The sequence below is a fragment of the Achroia grisella genome, unplaced genomic scaffold (genome assembly GCF_030625045.1).
Source record: "Achroia grisella isolate CSIRO2021 unplaced genomic scaffold, CSIRO_AGI_Agris_v1 utg842, whole genome shotgun sequence".
NCBI lineage: Eukaryota > Metazoa > Arthropoda > Insecta > Lepidoptera > Pyralidae > Achroia > Achroia grisella.
The window spans coordinates 757,994-781,822 of NW_026713040.1; the positions used below are offsets into that span (position 1 = coordinate 757,994).

General features: G+C 41.2%; 1 protein-coding gene across 1 annotated transcript in view; it reads left to right on the forward strand.

Annotated features, from left to right (window-relative positions):
• LOC131852352 (laminin subunit alpha-1) overlaps positions 1–23,829 on the forward strand; it is a 239,529-nt gene that overhangs the window by 212,327 nt on the left and 3,373 nt on the right. Inside the window, exons 26-48 of the mRNA XM_059203020.1 lie at positions 208–361; positions 1,004–1,213; positions 2,082–2,590; positions 2,933–3,169; positions 3,554–3,792; positions 4,171–4,409; positions 4,841–5,125; positions 5,618–5,784; positions 6,138–6,314; positions 6,886–7,040; positions 7,759–8,034; positions 10,333–10,519; positions 11,255–11,414; positions 11,903–12,144; positions 13,118–13,286; positions 15,859–15,974; positions 17,289–17,467; positions 18,325–18,457; positions 19,272–19,427; positions 20,541–20,672; positions 21,075–21,218; positions 22,304–22,442; positions 23,544–23,689. Coding sequence (XP_059059003.1) covers positions 208–361; positions 1,004–1,213; positions 2,082–2,590; positions 2,933–3,169; positions 3,554–3,792; positions 4,171–4,409; positions 4,841–5,125; positions 5,618–5,784; positions 6,138–6,314; positions 6,886–7,040; positions 7,759–8,034; positions 10,333–10,519; positions 11,255–11,414; positions 11,903–12,144; positions 13,118–13,286; positions 15,859–15,974; positions 17,289–17,467; positions 18,325–18,457; positions 19,272–19,427; positions 20,541–20,672; positions 21,075–21,218; positions 22,304–22,442; positions 23,544–23,689 — 4,551 coding nt within the window. The remainder of the gene's footprint in view (positions 1–207; positions 362–1,003; positions 1,214–2,081; positions 2,591–2,932; positions 3,170–3,553; positions 3,793–4,170; positions 4,410–4,840; positions 5,126–5,617; positions 5,785–6,137; positions 6,315–6,885; positions 7,041–7,758; positions 8,035–10,332; positions 10,520–11,254; positions 11,415–11,902; positions 12,145–13,117; positions 13,287–15,858; positions 15,975–17,288; positions 17,468–18,324; positions 18,458–19,271; positions 19,428–20,540; positions 20,673–21,074; positions 21,219–22,303; positions 22,443–23,543; positions 23,690–23,829) is intronic.

The window sequence follows — 23,829 nt, forward strand, 5'->3', positions numbered from 1 at the left end:
CCGCGGCGTAGTATAAAGCAGTAATTGTTAAGTTGTTACCAATTTTGGCTCCATTGTTTGTGACCTTGTATGTAAGTGACTGTAATTCTCCACAGAACTGCACCGACGTTATGAGCGGAGCGCGGTGTGGTATAATTGTTAAGTTGTTATCAATATTGGCTCAATTGTTTGCCAGCTCGTATATACATTGCCGTGGTATCCCCACAGAACTGCACGGATGGTACGGGCGGGGCGCGGTGTTCTGAGTGCGCGGCGGGGCACTACGGCTCGCCGCCGGTGTGCCGGCCGTGTCCGTGCGCGCCGCACGCCGCCGCCGGCTGCCGGCTGCACGCCGGACGGATGCACTGTATCTGCAGACCAGGTCAGTACCGGAACCGGACCTAACCGGCCGCGTATACTGTCAACAAGACATGTACCCACAGAGTGTGTAAAACATGTATGGAAAAATGTTTTTTTTTTGTTTTGCCGCTGTCCGTCTGTCCGTCCCTATATATGCTTAAATCTTTAAAACTACACAACGGATTTTGAAGCGGTTTTTTTAACAGATGAGTGTTTTAAGAGAAAGGTTTATAATACATGTACTTCGCGAAGCCGGGGCGAGTAGCTAGTATTATAATAAACATAAATGCCAAACCGATACAAACAATCAGTCATGAATACAAATGTATTTACTATGCGAGGAATCGAACCAGCGACCATCGGAAGTAAGTTGTTTAACTTACTTTCGATGCTACGCTACCATCAATAATAGTGACGAAATACTATAGAAATATAATACGAATAGAATAGAAAATTCTTTATTCATATAAATTCAAATTTAATAGTCATACATATTTTTTTTTTATATTTTTATATAATTTGGAAAGCTAACTCATCACAAATCGAACAAGTCCCTAGCTCGATTCTCTTATAAATAGTTACTGTAACATTACATTTTTAAGTCGAAATGTGTATACAAACACTAAGAAGTTAGAGTAGACGATAACGAGAAAGTCGGTGGCAGGGTACGCGGGAGCAGAATGCTCGTCGTGCGCGGCGGGGTGGCGGCGCACGAGCTCGGGCGCGTGCGAGGCGTGCGCGTGCGACGCGCGCGGCGCAGAGAGCGCGGCGTGCGACGCGCGCGGCCGCTGCAAGTGTCGCGCGCACGCCGCCGGGCCCGCCTGCGAGCGCTGCCTCGCGCGCCGCACCTACATGGCCAGCGACGGCTGCACCGGTTCGTACCGCTCCACACTCTCTGCTCCTACATCGTTCACGCCGCCGGGCCCGCCTGCGAGCGCTGCCTCGCGCGCCGCACCTACATGGCCAGCGACGGCTGCACCGGTTCGTACCGCTCCACACTCTCTGCTCCTACATCGTTCACGCCGCCGGGCCCGCCTGCGAGCGCTGCCTCGCGCGCCGCACCTACATGGCCAGCGACGGCTGCACCGGTTCGTACCGCTCCACACTCTCTGCTCCGAGCGCTGCCTCGCGCGCCGCATACATGGCCAGCGACGGCTGCACCGTTCGTACCGCTCCACACTCTCTTGCGAGCGCTGCCTCGCGCGCCGCACCTACATGGCCAGCGACGGCTGCACCGGTTCGTACCGCTCCACACTCTCTGCTCCTACATCGTTCACGCCGCCGGGCCCGCCTGCGAGCGCTGCCTCGCGCGCCGCACCTACATGGCTGCAGCGACGGCTCGTTCACGCCGCCGGGCCCGCCTGCGGTTCGCGCGCCGTACCGCTCCACACTCTCTGCTCCTACATCGTTCACGCCGCCGGGCCCGCCTGCGAGCGCTGCCTCGCGCGCCGCACCTACATGGCCAGCGACGGCTGCACCGGTTCGTACCGCTCCACACTCTCTGCTCCTACATCGTTCACGCCGCCGGGCCCACCTGCGAGCGCTGCCTCGCGCGCATAAGTATAAATAGGTATTAACCTATACCATCAGGTGAACCAACAGTTGTTGCTATTCTAGTCATAATCATAAAAAAATATCTGATACTATATCGTTTTCTATTCCTCGCTATGACCCGTATTTCTGTGTGTGTTTGCTCAAAACATTAATTTATGATTATTTATAATTAACAAATAATCTTACAGCTTGCGACAACTGCACGCAAACGCTACTAGATGCGATCGAAGAATTAACCGGAAATCTACGAAAAGAAGCCAACCCCACCGAACTAAGCCGAATACCGAGACCGTTTCCAGCATTGTTGGAGTTTGCTCACAACTCTTCCATTCTCGGCACTCAACTAGAAAGCTTAAGAACGAACGCAACACAATTGCAATATATAGAAAACTCTATAGCTAGACTAGAAAGTGATGAACATAAAGTCTTTACAGAAATAAACGATTTGCAACAGGAAGCTTCTAAAAGGGAAAGAGATACACAAGCTCTGAGCCTGGAAAGCACAAATAAGTTAGAAGACATTATAAAACTAAGAAGGCGAATAGGAGAACAGGTAGCAGCTTTGAATGAATTTGCAAAAGGCGAGAGACACCTCAGCGCGCATAAAGCCATAAAAGAAGCTAGGAAGCTTCTGAGACAAATTAATGAGATTAAATTGATCGATTACATTGGAACAGCAAATGATGTATTTAATACGGTAAGTTTTAATACCATTATCATATTAGCTATTGCTACGTTTAACGAAACTTCCATTGTAGCTCTTCCGCATTAGAACGCTCAAATATTTTTAGAAACCTTAATAATTATCGCACTATTATGTGGATTATAAAAATGTACATAAATACATGCACTTGGCAGTTAACGCATTCGGGTCTTCATCTACAAATAGGTGGAATATATATTTTACCTTTAAAATTTATTTATTAGGTACGAAATTATAAAGCTGTTTAGATTTAACTCTAACACGATCTTTACATACCATGCTACTCTGATCTTTACATTTTACAATACTATACCTATCATCTATTTATCTTTACAGGCACATCTCCAATCAACTTCAGTGAAAGAGATTGACTACCTCATGGATGATACGTACAAACGTCTACGGACACTGCAGAACGCATTAGCAGAGTGGGAGCGCAAGGCTGAGGATGTAACACGACTGGCAGACACGGTATGGACCGCGGGGGATGCTGTCACAGCTCTGAGCAATGATATACGCCCTAGGCTGGCCGTCGTCAGAGATACTGGATTGAGGTGCAGGCTTATATTGGAGGTGAGTTTGGGCATTAATAATACTAAATTGTTGGCAATATACACCTAGTGTCTTATCTTCATACATTATTCGTGGTTTCTGAAGTATGATTTCTTTTTCAACTGACCCCTAACAACCAGCATTTTTATGCTTAGTTGCTCTTTACACATTTCTCACAAACGATCCATCTTTTTCTCTTCGGTACTTCTTGCTATTTATTTATTACAAAAAGGGCTTATTGTCTAAAAGATAGATGATTAGAAAAAAGAGTAGATTCAAATTTCTTTCAACTCTTCTTTTCTACTTATTGCATACTGTTGCCAAAGGAACTAACAAAGACAAGACACGCCATTTAATTTGAAACATGACAATAGATTTTAAAATCTAATAGCCTTCTTTCCTCAGGATATAGCGTCGCTTTCTGCTAGCAACCTTACCGACGAGTCAGCTACCGCAATCTTCAGAAGTCAAGCCCAGACCATGAAGTTCCCAAGCTTGGCAGCAGAACTAGAAACTCTCACCGCAGCTGCAGAGGAGAAGGAGGGAATCCTTTACAACCTGACTCCAGTTTATCGACAGAAATATTTGAACAACGCAGAACGACACGTCGCTATGTTAGGCGAAAAAGCTAAAGAGTACAAGAGGTAGTTTCTATCGTCTTTTGTTTCTCTTTGAATAACAACGTTTAATGTTTCGTAATTCTGATTATGCTGCTTTAGATTAACGTTTATAGCAAAAACAGTCCCAAACAAGACGAGAAGTTTACACCGGTTTAGTTTTGACGTAACTGTATTAAAGACAGCCATTACAAAAAAACATCATAAAGAAAAAAGTAAATGCTTGTCCCACATACTACCACTAGACAGCGATTAATTAGCCAAGTTTCACTGTCCACATGTAAGGATTATACGTAATATTTTCCTGAAACTCACCTACTAAACCTTGCTAGTTTAACTCTGGACGAGATTTAACTGAGAGTAGTGGTATGACTCTCTGGTAGTTATAGTGTAATGTGTGGTCAGACTGTTCGCGGGCACGCGTGCTGCCGCATCGCTGGGCGTGTCAGCGGCGCACGCGTGGTCGGCGGTAGCGGAGGCAGTGAGCGCCGCGTCAGCTGCTGCCAATGCCGCCCTCGCGACTGCGACCGCCGCCGCCTCGCTGACACGAGGACCCGACCCCATGCTGCGCTCCGCCGCCGCCGGAATGAAGTCCTCACATAAATTGAAACAAAGGGGCGCCGCTGTGCTAGCTAAAGCTGACGGTGAGTACATTAATAAATATTTATTGATATATTTAAAGAAACAAACAAATTCGTTTTTGATCCTTTGAGCCGGACATGATAATTTATATATAAGTCAAATACTTTTAATATATTTTAAGTAATTGGAATAGCAAGCAAGCTGGCGGCTCATCTGCTGGTAAGTACTTACCAAAGTAGTACGGACATTATTTCTATCCTATTTCGGAGGATTAAGATGTCATACCTCTTATCCTATAATTTTACTACCTTATCTCAACTTTCCACAGAAACACGGCTTACGAAACAAGCTAATTGACGTCTGAATTAGGTGAAATTGAGTTACCCATGCACTTTGTACAGTTATCTCGATAAAAACTGGCTTTATTACATGTGAACGTTTAAATTTGTCTTTTAGTTATTAACATCGGTGTCTTCTATATTATTGTTCAAAGAACTTCGCACACAACTAGATCGTCTTATCCACGAAGCAGACCTAGTGAGCGTATCACTGCGAGGCCTCGGCTGGCAGGAACAGGAATTGGGAATAATGCCACAAGCGAACGTGGCCGCTACGTTGGCGGCTGCTGGGAAGCAGGCGGACCGCGTCTTTGCTACCACTAGGGCATTATACGACGAGGCTGCGGAATTACGAAGGCGAGTGCAGTACCAGATGCGCAGGCAGTTATTGGAGCTGCAGCGACACGGGGATACAGCACTTGGAGCCGCTCAAGAACATGGTGAGTATTCTACGGAATAATTATGTAACAATTATTAACTTAGTACGTAAGTAAAAAGTAAACTAAATTCTGTATACGAGTAGCGCTCAAATGCTGGCTGAATTTTATCAAATAAAAACAAACACTGAGTATGAAAGTTTGGTCGTAGAACAGTTAAGTCTAGTATTCCAAGCTATATCCGAACTCTATTCAGTGCCTGATAAGGCCTCGTTCAAAGCCAAAACACGTACACATATGGACTCAGTAATGGTCGGAATTTGATCACCAATTGAGAAGGGCGTAATGCTTCCAGTAGCGTTGGTCAGATTTTCGTACAAAATATTTTTGGCCTCCCACGTCCTAATGATAGCGGAATTAAACAAAATATAAATCCATTAAGTATGAAAGTTTCAGAATGGACCCTATTGTGTGGTCCTTCGAGCCGGATACAAATTATTACATAAAAGTGTATAAGTTGTCAAAATGAAGTGAGTAACACACGGGATGTGGTAGTGTCTCAGATCCGTGGCAACATGGAGCGCGGCGCGGAGGTGGTGGCGGCGCTGGAGGGTGCGGCGGCAGCGCGCAGCCGCGAGCAGGCCGAGCGCGGCGCCGCGCTGTCACCTGCCCTGCGACAGCTCGCGGCAAGTGCGGCGCGCGCGCACCATGCCGCTGCATCTGTACGTACCGCACGACTTACGTCATTTCACATTCTTTTAAAATTCTATTATTTAATCTACTATTTTTAGTTTACTCTCTAACTCTAGAATTCACAGCTTCGGTTGTCTACTAGTTTACTTATCCGCTCCGATGTTCGGGTTCGATTCCTCGCACGGTACAAACATTTATTCAAGAGTATAATTGTTTGTATCGGTCTCGGTGATTTCTATGTAATTTTGTATGTATTTACGAAAAAAATATCTGAGTAAATATCAGATGCCTAGTACCCATAACACAAGCTATGCTTAATGGGCCATATTTAATAGTGAATAATAATGTTAGGTAATTATTATGAGCGGAGTGTTTCGTGCAGATCGCTGTGTCGTTGTCATCGCGCGGCGAGGCGGGCCCGGGGTGTGCGCGCGCGTACTGGGCGGCGGGCGCGCGTGCAGCCGTGTCACGGCTGGCGCTAGCAGTTTCGTTCGAGCGCCACGTGCGACCCGGCACGCTGCTCTACCTGCGAGATGACGCCGACCAAGACTCGCCGCATGTAAGTCAGAAGTAAGTAAGAATGACTTACATGCGTAAGTCATTCTTACAGCCTCACTTCAAAACGGTAGCGGTGTTTCATGTAGTATACAACTATAGTTCGGCCGCTCAGAGTTTCCGTTTCGGACTGGTCGGGATCGAATGGGCGATGTAACTTTGAACTGACGAGGAATTTTGCGGTAAAATTTTAAGTATGTTTTGTGCTATTCTGAATTTATTATTATTATATTTTAATGTTAATATGTTTGCCATATTAACATTAAAAATTTAGTCATTATTTCAAACGTAATTCATTTTGTGCTATTCTGAATTCTAAAAACGATAGTTTTTAAAAGTCAAATTACATCAAACTGCGCTGTTTCAAGGTTATGGTTTTTTTTGTAGTGATGTGACCAAATAACTTTGAAACAGCGCTGTTTGATATGGTTTGACTTTTAAAAACTATGCACGGACGTCAGGTCAAAGTTACAAAAATTACTAATGAAGCATGTTAGTTAAGGATATGCACAATTTGTAATTATAATATTACTAAAGTTGCCGATTTATAAATAAACATTTGTTGTCATTATCAGGAAAAGGAGAAATATTTGCATCTGAGTGTAGAAGATAAACATCTACATGTGAGTTGGGACTTGGGTGACGGGCCTGGGTTCTTGCGACACCCTCAGGAGCTGCAGCCGGCGCAAGACGACATCGACCATGCCACCTACAGGATCGAACTCGACAGGTAAATATCAGCAAATATCAATAAAAACTGTTTAACATTATAAATAGTCCAGAATTAATTACCGTGGTATGGTCAGGTCATGAGAAGACAAGGGATCTCCTTGTCTTCTCATGACCTGACCTGATATGACTAGAAAAGTACTAAACGTCAATCCTGAACAAATGAAAGCGTGGAAGACCTCTATTTGGATAGCCGCCATCAAAAGGCATCTTACATGTTCACCAGTCACGTGTCATAATCACTTATGGTCATTTAATTACGGGTTAACATGAAAATGAGACGCCCTTAGAGCTGTTCATGTAATTGTAAAAATTGGCAATCCAATTATTTTTATATTCCATCAAAGTTCTTGATTAATAATTAAATCCAAAAAAGTACGCCTCCTATTTTCAATAATAAAAGTTATCAATGACGTTACATATTTTCCTATTACGATACGGCTGATGACAGATGATGGTTTTGTTCATCATTTTATAAAGCAACTTTGAACCCACCCATGTTTCTAGAAAAAAGCTCCAGGAAAAGTTGTAGAACAAAAGTTGTTCGTTAGAGATGTGTCCATTGTTTTTATTGTATTTCTATATAGCAACCTTGAACCGATTTTTTTCGAAAAAATATATGGTTTCAAGGAAAGTGGTAGAACAAAAATTGTTCCATACCATAGGACTTTTATATCCTTAGTATACCCTTTCCGACTAACTTTTTAACCACCCTGTAGGGTGTGGAACAGAGTAGAGCTGCGCGTGGAGCGTACGGGCGCGGGCGCGGTGACTGCCAGCAACAGCAGCGGGCCCGCTGCGGTCACGCTGCGTGCGTCGCGCGTGTGGCTGGGCGCGCCGCCCCCCGCGCCCCCCCGCGGCCCCCCCGCGCCCCCTCCGTCGCCGTCCGGCCTGCCCGGCTGCGTGCACGCGCTCTCCAGCGACGACAACTCCATCGGACTTTGGAACTTCGTGGAGCAGCCGAAGGAAGCTCAGTGCACCGGCTGCACCCAGAGGTCGGTTGACAGTATTATAAAAATATGTAAACAGTATAGTGATTGCCCATTTAAGAAAATTCTACTGGTTTTATATGTATATAAATGTTTATTAAAACAATAGGTATGTGAGTGTCACCTCTTTGGTAACATTAATAGTTTAGCTAAGAGATCCAGTAGTAACAATTTAAATATCTTAAGAAAACTAATAATTACAAGGTTTAACAAAAATAACCTCTAAAAGTATAGTGATTGCCCGGACCAGATAGTCATTGCCTCACGCATCACATAGTTATTGCCCACATAGCATTAACTGCTATAGTTTAAATCTAGTTAAAAATATACCATGTAAACATTAATTCTTATTGTTTAGGAATGTTGACAAACATTAATCGTTAAAGCAAAACAATGTCTCAAGTTTTAAAGACTTTATTTAATATTTGAGATCTTTTATAGCTTTTTGTATATTAGTATACATTTCTAAACAATCAAAATCTCTTTAGCAGAATAATTTCATGTACTTTATAGTAAAAATGACACAAAAACAAAAGAATATCTAAATATTTTTTATTTGTAGACTTACTACACTAATAAAAGATTTGGGGAACAAATAGACTACAAATAATACCAGCAGTTACGAGAAAGTAAATAAAATGATTCTTGATTATTTTCCATTTGAATGTTCAATATTATAAACGTTTCTAGAACCGTTTTCAGCTACAACTAGTCGCGCACACTAGCAAATATGAAAATTTGTCTCATCTGTATTGAAGACTTGGCTTATTACTTTTTCATCGACATAGCAACATATTTCATGGAACCTAAATCTTTTTCAGATACACATGAGCTTGATTTTGTTCGAACACCTTCAAACTCCGTATACTTAATTTAGGATGTCTCTTTAAAAATACTTTCCACTATCCAATGTCAGGCCTATTATTCACGAATGGATTAGGTCTTGGATTTTCCTCTAGAAATTTTTGAACGCGTCCAAAATATTTTCTTTATGCCTATTTTGGAAAACCTTTTGTGCTGAAGTTGTTATGCTGTCTTCAAGAATAGCTCCTTCTTTAGCAGTTAAAATTGGCACTGAACCCAAGCTGATTTTGTGTCCTGAATTATGTTAAAATATGGAATTTGTCGATCTGAAAACCTGTCTTTGTTATTTTGGATTTCGGTGATTGCCTTCTTTAGGTCTTACGTTTGTATTTTAACTTGGTAATTTATTCTATAAAGAACTAGATAATACTGCTACGTAAATGTATTTAACAAAAATAAACTACTTTAATAGAAATTGCCCGGGCAATAGCTGTACCCAATGCCAATGGCAATAACTAAATACCGATATGGCAATCACTAAAATACATCAAAATAAGATTTAGTAATTGCCCACCCCATATAATTTAAGAGGTAAATTTTACATCACAATACTTCTTGAAATTACACTATAAAGCATTTACTAACTTATTCTCTATAGCAATATGTTTAATATTGTGTGTGTGTTAACACAAGAAATTAAAACAAAAAGTGTATCCTTAAGAAATTCTTTAAGAAACCTACTTTTTCCGATTACCTGGCGTCAACAAATATGCCATAACACCATGTTTTTCTTTAAATTTTGCCAATTTATTATTAAACGTTCTACTAGAGGATCGTTAATGCTATTCGGCGAATTTAATTCGAATTAACTCCTTTATAAATAGGAAATGTATCATCTTCTTACTGTGGCAATATCTATACACTGGGCAATCACTGTAGTGTTTACCCTACTTGTATATCTTCAGGACTGGTATCTTAAAAGAAGTAGTGAGAGTACAAATGGCGTGGTGAATGCAACACTTTCACATTTTTGTTTACTTCATTTTAGTCTATTACTTCACTTTCCCCAGATATTAATTTCCAGGTTTTTTATAAATCTGGATTTTATACACATATTTCTTACATCATATGTACTTTAATCTAACTACCAACTAACTGAGAGCATACGTATTACAGGGTTGTTGTTTTTATCTACATTTATTTTATATCTCTAACTATTCTATTATTACTATATTATATATTTGTATACTCACTGTACAATACAATATAGTTTTACTTGCTATTTTATTTATTACTATTTTGCTATATTCTAAAAATTTCATTACTTTCTATAATCTCTTTGTATTTTTGTTCTTTTACTTTTGATTTACATTTATTTAGACCTAAACGTCATATTTATGGAACGATGAAAACGACTCTAATGGTGAGTCCAGACTAAGCCTAGTTTCAAGTTACAAAGTCAAATATAATATGAGGTTTTAGAAGTGTAACCGTGTACAGATGGGTGGGGGGTCGCGGCGGCGCGGGGGGCGCGGGTGGCGCGGCGCTGGCGCGGTTCGGCGGCGGGTACGTGGAGCTGCGGCGGGCGGCGCCGCGCGCGCCCGACCGCCGCCACTTCAGCCTCGCCTTCACCTTCCGCACCACCGACCCCGACGCGCTGCTCTTCATGGCGCTGGACGCCGGCAACGTCAGTACACACTACTTTTCATAATACCTGACTTTAAATGACACATTCTTTCGCGATTAGCAGCGCGCGCGTTTTAACGCGAGAGAACCAACGCGCGCAAGTAAGTGTGTAATTGTTTTCTATTTTTTTTTGTGTGCACTGTTACGCGCGTGATAGCTCGTATGTTCCAGTCTATTCATATTCTTTAAAATGTTATATTTTTTTCACCACACGTTTTATTTTCCAAAGATATGTTTAATTATTCTTTGTCTTAATACGCGTTTTAACGCGAAAGAACCAACGCGCGCAAGTAAAAGTGTGTAATTGATTTCAATACTGTTACGCGCGTGATAGCTCGTATGTTCCAGTCTATTCATATTCTTTAAAATGTTATATTTTTTTCACCACACGTTTTATTTTCCAAAGATATGTTTAATATTTATAAATAATCAATAACTCTATAATTATGTATGTCTTCCCTCTATACTCGGAAGTCCTAGTAAATTTTGTTTAACAGATTCTTGATATTCCTTTGATAACCACGCTCTTCCTAGACAAAAAAGTATATGGCCTGAACATTTTGAAAAATTAACAAAGTTCACAGTGTAGTACCCTACAAGTGCCTATAGCCACGCACAAGGCTATATGTCCTAATCATTTAGAAAAATTAACAAAATACGTCAGTCACAGTTATAAGATTTGTGCTACATGTTCCTGCCAATTCTGTTATGATATTGTGTGTGTGTGCGTGCACAGAACCGGTCGGTGTGCGTGCGGCTGGAGGCGTGCCGCGTGGTGTTCGCGGTGCAGTACGGCGGCGCGCGGCTGCGCATCGCCGCCGCCGGCCGCCACTGCGACGGCCGCCCCGCGCACGTGCAGGCCATCCGCGTCTTCGCCTCCAACAACCTCGAGAAAGGTACCGTGCCCTGACATTCAACTCACCTCACTCGACTCCCCTCCCTATAGGATCCAAGTAGTCCCCAAAGTGGTGGAGGAGGTAGTTTATTATCATCAGTCTTACCGAGCTATCACTTTATAAAAATTTGTACTCGTAGATATCTCGGTCCTACCTCATGTTTTCAGCATAGGAGTGAAATTATAGAGTACAGAAATGTGACGTAAATTCTTCTATATTATACACTTGAAATATAGAGTTCTAAAATCTGCTTAACTTAGATGAAATAAAAAGAAAATTAAAACCTTAAAAAAGTATAATTTTTTCTTCTCAAATAATTGCAATGAGAATATTAATCGTAGGCTTGTCGATGTATATGTTATAAAAAGAACTACATTTGAGGTCAAGAACTCAAACATATAAAGCAAAAAGCAGTCAAAATATACGCAGTTAGGGTGTATTCTGGAATGCTCGCAAGCGTGGGCATTCCGTGAGCGCATGGTCGGCAGGCAGCCTGCGCGTGAACGGCGAGGAGACGCTGGGATCACCATCTCCACCGGTGCAGACGCCGGACGCGCTGCCGGATCTAGCCGGAGCGCCATACTGGCTGGGCGGTCTGCCGCCGGAACGCCGGCCTGGGACTGTTCCAGCCCTGCGCGGCTGTCTTGGTGCAGTCTCCGTCGACAGGGAGGCCTATGATCTTATGGACACCCCCGCCAGGGATGGTGTCGAGCCCTCGTGTGGAGCCACGGTCAGTATTTTTGTTCAGAGTATCCATATCGAATGACATGTAAAGGATGACCGGAGTACAAAAATATGTGGAAACTGAGAGGATGAAGGAAAAGCAAGTACTTTGTCACTTGATATGTTCAGCCAAACTGTCCACTTGGGATCATGCAGTTTCTTGTTCACCTAATTTTAGTCAATCAAATAATAATAACGATTAACGACCTAGGTCTAGCGGTTTAGGACACCGCTTTATTTCAGATTATTGCGGATTCTAATTCTCGCAAGTGTTAATATTTGTGTTCAGGATTGTTTCTATTGGTTTGAATCTTTTCTATGTATGTACAAAGAAAATGTATTTGAGTATTTCTATCAGTTGTGCAGTACCCATATTACAAGGTCTGCTTTGCTCAAGACTAGAATCTATGTGAAATGACGGTGTGGAACTAACGGTACTTCACTCTAACAGTATAGTTTGGTAGTAAGATTTTATCCAAGGCCGTTACTCAAGATGGTACGGATGACTAGAATTCAAATGAGATGACTCCGTGGACCTTACGTTGTTTCACTCCAGCAATATCCTCGAGTAGAAAGCTGTTGCTCGGGGCCGGTTCCCATGATGGTACGGAATACCTAGAACCCAAATGACATAACGCTGTAGAACTTATTTTGCTCACCCCAGCAATGTTCTCGAGTAGGAAGCTCTTGGGGCCCATACCCAAGATGGTACGGATGATGAGAAGTGAGATCACGGTGTGGCACTGATGATTATTCACCCCAACAGTATAGTCGGGTAGGCAGCTCATTGTCAAGGTACTCTTGCTCGAAACCGGTACCCATGATGGTACGGATACCTAGAATCCAAGTGAGATAACGCTGTAGAACTTACCTCGGTTCACCCCAGCAATGTTCTCGAGAAGGAAGCTCTTGCTCGAAGCCCGTACTTATCGAAGGTGGTAAGAATGATGAGAATGTAAGTGTGTGTGGTGTGTGTGCAGGCGGTGCGGGCGGTGGTGGTGGAGGGGGCGGGGTTCGTGGAGGTGCGGCAGGCGGCGTGGCGGCGGCGCGGCGCGCTGGGCGTGTCGCTGCGCGCGCGCGCGCCCGCCGGCCTGCTGCTGCTGGCCGCGCCCGCGCCAACACACCGCCTCCTGCTGCGACTCGTCGAAGGTACGTGCACACTACACTATAGTAACGGTATACAAACATACAGTTAGATCACCAGTTTACCTTTCAAACGATCGCGTCTCACATCTACACTCACCAATTTACCTTTCAAACGATTTTAAACCTTATTTTTATTTATAATTATAGCTGCATTTACACGTACGATTTTTCATACGTAAATCTGCTTTTATGCAAGAAAGTGTGTGTATGTAAATGTAGACAAGGACAAGGAGAAAAAACATGCGCGTTCTCTCTTCGTTCAACACTTTTTGTAGTAATTATATTTGCAAAATGTCGGACATCTAATTGAAATAGAAATAGAAATAATCTTTATTCAAATAAACTCATTACAAGCACTTTTGAATAATCATATTTTCATTCTACCTCTCATTCGGAATGCAGATTCACCACAAGAAACTTGTGTGTTGCTCTTTTGAATAGATGTTTTTTTTTATAATAATTACAGTATAACCAGTAAGAGGCATACGATAATCAACATAGAAATCGCTGCGCACTCATTATTACTGTAATCAGATAATATTGTCAGTGCTATCGATTTTAATTTTTCTATTAAAACATTATTGTCGTTACCGAATTCTTCAATTTTATAGTAAAGGAAGTGTTTTATAGTTTTTTCAGGTAGATTTATAATTAATAATTACGAAGCAAATACATAATTATAGAATTATTGAATTTTTAAATCTTAAAAGTGTCTTTGTAAAATACAAATGTATGAAAATAACATACACGCAATCATGCACGTAAAAGTGAACACAAAAATAGTTCAATGCAATCATGAGTGATTGCACGCACTGACTTTCTCGTGCTCTTGCTCGCGCGTGACAGAACGTATCGTGTAAAGACCAGAGTAATATGTAAACCAGCTTCCTACTAATGATGAAATATAACAATTTAATGATAGTATATCGAAATAGAAACTATAGATATGCCAACTGGTGGGATCGATGGAAGGAGATGATACTGCGCCGACCACAAATAATAGAATAAAGGTAAACCATGCCAAATATGTCAACCGTCATACTCGTGAACGGGTGCTGCTTGTAGGGACTGGTCTGCTCTTATTAATTGTTTAACCAGTTGGTTGTATATTCTAATTATTATCGAGGGAACTAGTATTAAAATGGGTGTTCCTCAGGGCTCTATTCTAGGTCCTTTCTTATTCTTAGTTTACATAAACGATCTTCCTTATATGGTAGAAAAGATAGCTGACATAGTTCTGTTTGCTGATGATACTTCATTAGTATTCAAAGTCAATCGACATATTGATGATATAAGTAAACGGTTCTCTCTCTTATGTTTTAAAATGGTTTACGGCAAATAATATGCTACTAAATGCAAATAAAACTAAATGTATCAAATTTACTCTCCCCAATGTAAGGCCGGTAGATTCAAAAATCGTATTGGACAATAAATCTATTAATTTTGTTGACGATACTGTATTTCTAGGTATCACATTAGATTCCAAGTTGCAATGGGGTGCTCATATTACTAAATTGTAAGTTCTGCCGCTTATGCAAAAGAATTAGACAATTAACAGACGTGGCAACGGCTAAACTTGTCTATTTTAGCTATTTCCATAGTATTATGTCGTATGGTATTTTATTATGGAGCAAAGCATCTGATATAAATACAATATTTACTTTACAAAAGAGGGCCATTCGCTCCATTTATGGTATGGGTTAAGTCATTAGTGTTGTAAGGAATCAAATATCCTCACTGTTGCTTCTCAATACATTTATGAAAATATCATCTATGCCAGAAGGAATATAGGCAGTTTCAAAAGAGTTAGTGATTGCACTAATAAAAGCTTACGTAACAATAACAAACTTATTTTACCTAAATGTCGTTTGATGTAATTCGTTTTATGGCAATTGCGTAAGGTTTTACAATAAAATACCAGAGTCTGTTATAAATCTGGCACACAAAAAGATTTAAATGTCAAATAAAACAGTTCCTTTGCAAAAAAGCTTACTATAAAATTGAAGAATTCGTTAACGATAATAATGTTTTTATAGAAAAACTTTAAATCTATAGCACTGACAATATATATATATATATATGCGTATCTATGTTGATTATCGCATGCCTCTTACTTGTTATACTGTAATTATTTATATAAAAAAAAACATCTATTAAAAAGAGCAACACACAACTTTCTTGCTCATTCTTCTTGTGATGAATCTGCATTCCGAATGAGTGGTAGAATCAAAATATGACTATTCAAAAGTGCTTGTAATGAGTTTATTTGAATAAAGATTATTTCTATTCAATATTTTTTCTATTTGAGTATTTAATTGAATTAGTGCTAATTGGTGGTTTGTATTCACACACTTAAAGTTAAAAATGTAAAGTAATAATAAAATTATTTAAAAGAGCAACACGCAAGTTTCCTGCTCGTTCTTATTGTGATGAGACAGCTTTCCGAATGAGCGGTAGATTAAAAAAATGAAATGACTATACAAAAGTGCTTCAATGTAAGTTTATTTGAATAAATGATTTTCTATTCTATTCTATTCTATGATGATAACTTATCTATAGAAATCTTCCTTTTCAGGTGAACTAGAAGTGATAGCGGCAGCGGGTAAAGATGAACTGCGGCTGCGTACCAACGGTACAAGGTTTGATGACCGCCGCCTGCATACTGTACGTCTGATACGCGCACACAAACAGGTGAATGACGTTTTGTGTTTCTTATCTAGTATTTATAAGTATTTGACATATAATAAAATATATATATATATGTATATATTATATGATACCATTGGTATACCACTATGTCTGGTTCATCAAAAAACCAGAGAAATATATATATGTATATGTATAATGTGACGATGGTATACAATTTGTCACATTTATCTTTTTTTTTCCGAACTACTCTAATGCTGTTGGCCGCAGCTGGCCTTTACAGCTTCACCGGATGTTAGAGGGCGAGTGCAGATGGCACTCCAAACCCGCGGAAGGACTTTGGAATGAAGGCCAACTCCTGCCTGACGGATACGACTTTAGTCTGAGGGCACCGCTAGGGGTTCGAACCTCGGCTCAGGCCGTCGTAATATCGATCCCCGTTTGAATTGGACGGAGGATCGATCGGAGGGGGACATTTATCTAGAAACCCAATAACGCAAATAGAACTAAAGAAAGAAAGCACAAAAATATCATTACAAGAGAAGAATTCTTTTTCTTAGTTCTTAGTAAGAAGTCTGTCTGTTTGTTCCGGCTAATCTCTGAAATGGCTGGACCGATTTTGACGGGACTTTTTTTGACAGGTAGCTGATGTAATGAGGAGTAACTTAGGCTACTTTTATTTTAGAAAAATGAAGTTAAATTCGACGCGGACGAAGTCGCGAGAATAGTTAGTAAGAAATAAAATTGTAAAAGAAAATTAAATAACTTGAAACATGCGTAATCACGGACGAAAATGCGAGCAGAAAGATAGTTAAATGTACACAAAAACACTCACGATTGCGCGTGCTGGCTTTCTCGCGCTCCTAATCGTCAAAGAACGTGGCAGCTAATCTTATATATAAAATTCTCGTGTCACAGTTTTCGTTCCCATACTCCTCCGAAACGGCTTGACCGATTCTCAGAAATTTCGTGAACGTATTGAGTAGGTCTGAGAATCAGCCAACATCTATTTTTCATCCCCCTAAATGTTAGGGGTAGCCCACCTCTAAATTTTTTTTTATATTTTAGACAAAATTTTTAGTTTCTATTTTTTTATGATACAACATACAAAAATACATACAATCCTAAATTTTCACCCTTCTATCATCAACCCCTAATTTTTTATAGCGCTATTAATTTATATGGCAAAACGTTTGCCGGGACAGCTAGTAGTAGTATATAAAGATGATGTGCAAGCGGTAATTTAAAAAATTTATCCTAATTTTGTTGGCTCTGGTTTGTCAAACATTTGCTCCAAATTCATATAACTTCCAACATTGAGAGTTAAAATTTTTAATCAGCTTTTGGTACTTTTTCCAGCTAGAACTCTGGGTGGACGATGCGAGGCTGGCACATGGTCCTTTCTCGGGTTCAGCATTCCCTGCTCGTGACGACGGTTTCTTCATAGGTGGCGTCGATAAAGAGACCGCCAGAAGTATGTCCAAGGACCTCACTGTTGGGTTCACGGGGACCATTGCTGACGTCATCGTCGATGGACAGTGAGTACTTTTTATGTATGTTTAACGACCAGTAGATACAGGGTTTGTGCGGATTACTAGTACTGTAGAGATCATTGTAAATGATAATAATAATAAATCCATTTATTGCCAATTTCAGTATAGTTACATAATGTAGGGATCTTTATTATTTTATGCGTATTTGTTAAAATAAACAAGCACTTATTTCCACGACTTTCTGAAATTGTAAATCGCAATAGACGTGACATTGATAAATTATGTATTAAAATATCTACGACAAAGCTTATGCATGACAGTATATTATTTATGGGACCTAAAATATATAATAAGTTACCTAAATACTTGAAGAGCCTTCCCAATAATGTATTTAGAAATAAATTAAAGAGGTTGTTGATTGACAAATGTTATTATAGTATATCGAATTTTTTAGACGATAAATTTTACGAAATGTTTTATTAGTTTTATATTATTGTACATATACTTAAGTTGTAGTTTTTGTATTATTATGACATCATTCTTTTTTATTATTGTTTAACATTTAAATTTAATATTTTATTGTAGCATTTAAATATATTGTATGCCATCCAGGTTAAACATGTCGGACAAATTCCTTGTATGTATATCATCTACTTATGCAATCACGCACGTTTTACAAATAAAAAATCTTGCATCTTGAATCTTTATTATAATAAAGGACAGCCTCTGTTACTCTGTTACTCCTTTTATAAACTTAGATTTATATAGATGATCGATTCATAATTTGCAATGATTCAAATTCTCTAATAATTTATTCCGTAATTTGAAATGAATTAATGTAATGATTTGTTTAATATAATTAAATATAATTCATACAATGACTAACTACTTATGTAATTCAGGTTGATAGGACTGGAGGACAACGTGCGAAGTGTGGGCGCAGCTCTGGGCCGTGCGGAGCCCGAGCCACGTGCGGAGCCGCGGGTGCCGCCCCGGGCGCTGCAGCGGCCGCCGCCCGCCGCCGGCTGCTCCCAGGTACGACCACATCATACCACACTCCACCACAGTACACCACACCACATTTCACCACAGTACACCACACCACACTTCACCACAGTACACCACACCACACTTACCACAGTACACCACACCACACTTCACCACAGTACACCACACCACACTTCACCACAGTACACCACACCACACTTCACCACAGTACACCACACCACACTTCACCACAGTACACCACACCACACTTCACCACAGTACACCACACCAAACTACACCGCACTACATCACGTCACAACACACCACACCACACTTCACCACAGTACACCACACCAAACTACACCGCACTACACCACGTCACAACACACCACACCACACTTCACCACAGTACACCACACCAAAATACACCGCACTACACCACGTCACAACACACCACTCCACACTTCACCACAGTACACCACACCAAACTAAACCGCACTATACCACGTCACAACACACCACACCACACTTCACCACAGTACACCACACCAAACTACACCGCACTACACCACGTCACAACACACCACACCACACTTCACCACAGTACACCACACCAAACTACACCAAGTCACAACACACCACACCACACTTCACCACAGTACACCACACCAAACTACACCGCACTACACCACGTCACAACACACCACACCACACTTCACCACAGTACACCACACCAAACTACACCGCACTACACCACGTCACACCACACCGCACCACACCACGCAGTACACCACACTATACACCACACCACAGTGTATAGTGGTCCGCCGCCACTACACTGGTGCTGTTGTTGTTGTAGCAGTCTGCGTCGTACACGGTGGAGGCGGGCGCGCTGAAGTTCGGCGACGCTGCCGGCAGCCACGCCACGCTGCGGCTGGGCGCGCGCGGCGGCGGCCAGCTGGCCGTCTCGCTGCAGTTCCGCACGTTCGCCCCGGACGGCGTGCTGCTGCTAGCGCCGGTAAGCTGCGCATGCGCTATAGTTTTTGTTCGAGGTTTATAAATAAAAATACACGGTATAACAGAATATTACCGTCTTATTAATCTCCCTTCCTCCCATATTGTGATGTTGTTATGTAGTGCATCGATTAGAAATGTCGGTGAATTATAAATTATTCGCCATTATTCCGCTTTTTCATTCAAATTTTTTAAAAAAAAGTTCTGCTTTAATTATTTACATACAGATTTCAAGAATTATGTTCCCTTAATTAAGGGATTTGTATTTATTTTTGTGGATGATAATGGAATGGTGCACCCGCCTGCGCTAACGGTTTACGCTGGCGGAGCACCAGTGGAGGATGATAAGATGAGCATGAGGTCAGGTCAGTTAGCCCATCGTGACAAATTCACCAGGAATTTAACACGATGGTTTCCAGGGGGAACCGCGTGGAGGTCAACCTGACAAGGTACATTGCTAGGGTTATCAATCCACATTACTAACAATCCCCTTCCCCCCAGGGATTTGTATTATTTTGTTTAATTACACTACTGTCAGCGTGTGTGAGACCACAAATATTCTATGGTGTATCCACCTGTGCTAACGGATCTGGATGAATGGCGGTCTTCCACAGTGCGGTTTTCTAGAAACTTTTTGCCTCGCACAACCACATTATGGAATCACCTTCCAGCAATGGTATTTCCGAACCCATACGATATTGAAACCTTCAAGAAAAGAGCTTATTCCTTTTTAAAAGGCCGACAACGTACTTGCAATTCCCCTGGTGTTGCGGGTGCTCATGAGCGGCGGTAATCACTTACCATCAGGTGAGCCGTATGCTCGTTTGTCCCCTGTGTTATATAAAAAAAAGGTATTTTACCTTCAGCATGAAGTTAGGTCAGTTGGCCCATCATGACAAATTCACCAAGAATTTATCACGATGATATCCAAAAGGAACCGCGAGGTAATTATGATATGGTATATTGCTAGCAATGGACTCATCAGTCCATCCGACCCCCTTTCCCCCCTCTCTTCATAAGTATTTTTTTCTACTAAGTAAGAAGTTCACCTTAGGCACATTTCGATTTCCTCCCTCTTTGTAAGTATAGATATTGATTTTAACATTAAAATCAACAGGGTTCGAAAACGAAGCCGAAGCATTACACGGTGTTGTTAGTGCGCGAGGGCAAGCTGGTGTTGATAGTGCGCGGACGCAAGCGGCGCGAGTTTTCACTCGCCGCGTTCGTTGCCGACGGCACCTGGAGAACTGTTAGTTTAGTTTTCAATGTATCTTATATGCTATAATAATTTGCTCTATTTTATTTCTATTTATAACACTTTATTGCACCAACAATATATAGACAAGAGCAGAATTATTTTAAAAATAAAACTACAGTCCGGCCGATCAAAATTTGCGTTTCTGACATGTCGGGATTGTATGGGCGATGTAACTTTGAACTGACGTACAATTTACGGCAAAATTTTAAATATTTCAGACAACCTTTGGTAATAACAAAAAATATATAAAGTAAGTGATGCATGAAACTAAATAAATTAGGAAAATAAAAAAACATTGCCATAGTAAGCGAGGAATTGAACCCGCGATCGTGCGGTGTGCTAGACCGCTAGACAACCAAGACCATCAGTAATGCCCGCAATCTTCCGTGGCAGGTATCTGTACGAGCGAGTCGGAACCGCGTGACGCTGTGGAGCGAGGGGGAGACTGCCGGGGGCGCAGCCTCCGCGGCACACGCGCGCCGCCTGCACCTCGGTGGCCTACCGCCGCCACCTGCTCTACCACACCTGCCTGCTGCGGTCAGTACCACCACCACAATCAAGTGACTGACTGACAGAGATCAATCACACCCTTTTATGGGAGTGAAGGTCGGGACCTCGAGGCCCCTTTGTCACGACATCAACTCCGGGGGCAACATTCCACGGGGAACCATGTGACTTGTTGACACTTGTCATCTGTCCCTTTCTAGGAGGCGAAGGTCGGGGCCTCGGGGCCTCTTTGTCCTGACATCAATTCCGGGGGCAACAATTTCCGGGAAACTGACTTAAGAGCTTAGGACGGGTTACTTAACCACCAAGTATACAGAAACATAATCATTTCATTCAGCTGCCTTTACACGTACGCTTTATCACATGCGTATCGGCTTTCACGCAGGAAAGAATGTGCATGGAAATGTAAATAAAGAGAACAAGAAACATCACGCAAGTCGCTTGCGCATTCCTGTGTTCTTCAATCGTACGTACTCAAAACGCTTAACGTAATTGTAATAATTGTTATCATTACAAAATGACAAACTTCTGATTATGAAGCAAACACATAATTATAAAGTTATAGCGCGAAATAGTGAACAGAAAAAAATGGTTAAACATGACTACTTATTGGCTGTAACGTCGTGCGATACTAGTCAGCTGAAAGTATTTAATTATAATTACAATTGTTTATTAGTGGCTTAGCATATTTTATAAATGTATAAACATATATTAACACTGGTTTACGATAATAATTAAGTGTTAATTTAACCCTTAATAATAAATGTTACTAGTGTTAGAGTTCACATCAATATTGACGAAAAATCTGATATTTTAAAAATATTAAAAGAAGGTAGTTTCATTATTACCTACTCGGTCTCGTTAAACTATTCGCGTATAACCCACTCATATCTTCTCTGTATAAAAGGGAGGGTTTTTGTAAGCCGCGACATTCGATCTTCGAGCACAGGATGTGCTGGTTGTATTTTAAAATGCTAAAGTATTAGAGACATAGTTAAATTAATGCTGTATAGTTGTTATTTTATTATAATACACACTTTTACTAGTACATAGAGTTGATTTATCTCACAGTAGTGAGCGGTGAGTGTAAAGTTCGCACGGTGTACACGGTGCAGGTGCGGCGCTGGGCGCGGCTGGTGGGGTGCGTGCGGCGCGTGCGCGTGCGCGGGCACGCGCTGGACGTGGCGCGCGAGGCCGCGCTGCACGCCGTCGGACAGTGCTTCCCGCGCGTCGAGCGCGCCGCATACTTCGCAGGTTATTTCTTTATTACTAGCTGTACCCGCGGCTTCACCCTCAAAGTTGTAGCCTATGTATAAGCTATTGTGAAGGACTCCTTCCTTTGCAATAGCTTATACATCATAATAACATATAAGGTTATTATTCAATCAAGAAATTATTATGAAATAATATAATAGTAATCTCAGGACAATTCACACAGTGCCATCTAGACCCAGCTTGTGTTATGGGTACTAGATAACTGATACAAATACACATATTTTTTTTCGTAAATACATACATAATATACATCGAAAACACCCAGACCGATACAAATGATCATACTCATGAATACAAATGTTTGTGCCGTGCGAGGAATCGAACCCGCGACCATTGGACGTAAAGCAATGTGCTAGACAGCTAGACCACCGAGGTCCTCAAATGAAATGATTATGGTTTAAATCAAGACGACGAGCAAAGAAAACGGCACCAGTATAGCAGAATATTGTAATGACTTATATCACATGTAAAACAATATAGTGTTTATAAAAGATATAAACAATATTTATAAAAAAAGATTTATAAACAGTTTCCAACAGCTATATTAGTGTAAAGTGCGTGAAAGAGTAACAAACTTTCGCGTTTATATATCGCACACAAAATTGTATACCTACATAGCCGATCTCTCCCGATCGGTCCAATTCAAACGGTGATCGAAATTACGACGGCATGACCCGAGCTACGAACGATCTCTCCTGATCGGTCCTCCGTCCAATTCAAACGGAGATCGAAATTATGACGGCATGAGCCGAAATTCGAACCTCTAGCGGTGCCCTCAAACTATAATCGTATCCGTTAGGCAAGGTGGCCATTAGCCGCTCTGTAGGTCCTGCGCGTTTGGAGTGTCATCTGCACTCGCCCCCTATATATTATGTATGTATTAAAAAAATGTATTTAAGTGTCTAATATCCAAAATACAAGCTCTACTTGGCTTGGAACTTTTCGACGCTGTGCGGATTGTCGTAAGAATATTTTCATATTTATTCGGACAACCTGACGATTAACCGACTGTATATCAGCAGCTTTATTTAGAAAAAAGATAAGTATTTTTTGTGATAACAAAATACTTCTAACGCACAGGTGATGCGTACGCAACGTGGTCATCATCGCATACATTATGGGACGAGGGTGAAGTGCTTGAAATACGTCTACAATTTCGCACGTCCGAGCCAAACGGAGTACTGTTTGCAGTCGACGATCTCATACTCGAGCTGAAAGACGGCGTTGTGAGTATCAATACAATATCAATTACTGTTGTATGTAAAATTGAGATATATTTATTACTTCAAGAAAGAAGAATATTTTATGTTCCATGTCTATTTTATAGAAAATTGCTTAACTAATACAGATGTGTTAGTTAAGCAAT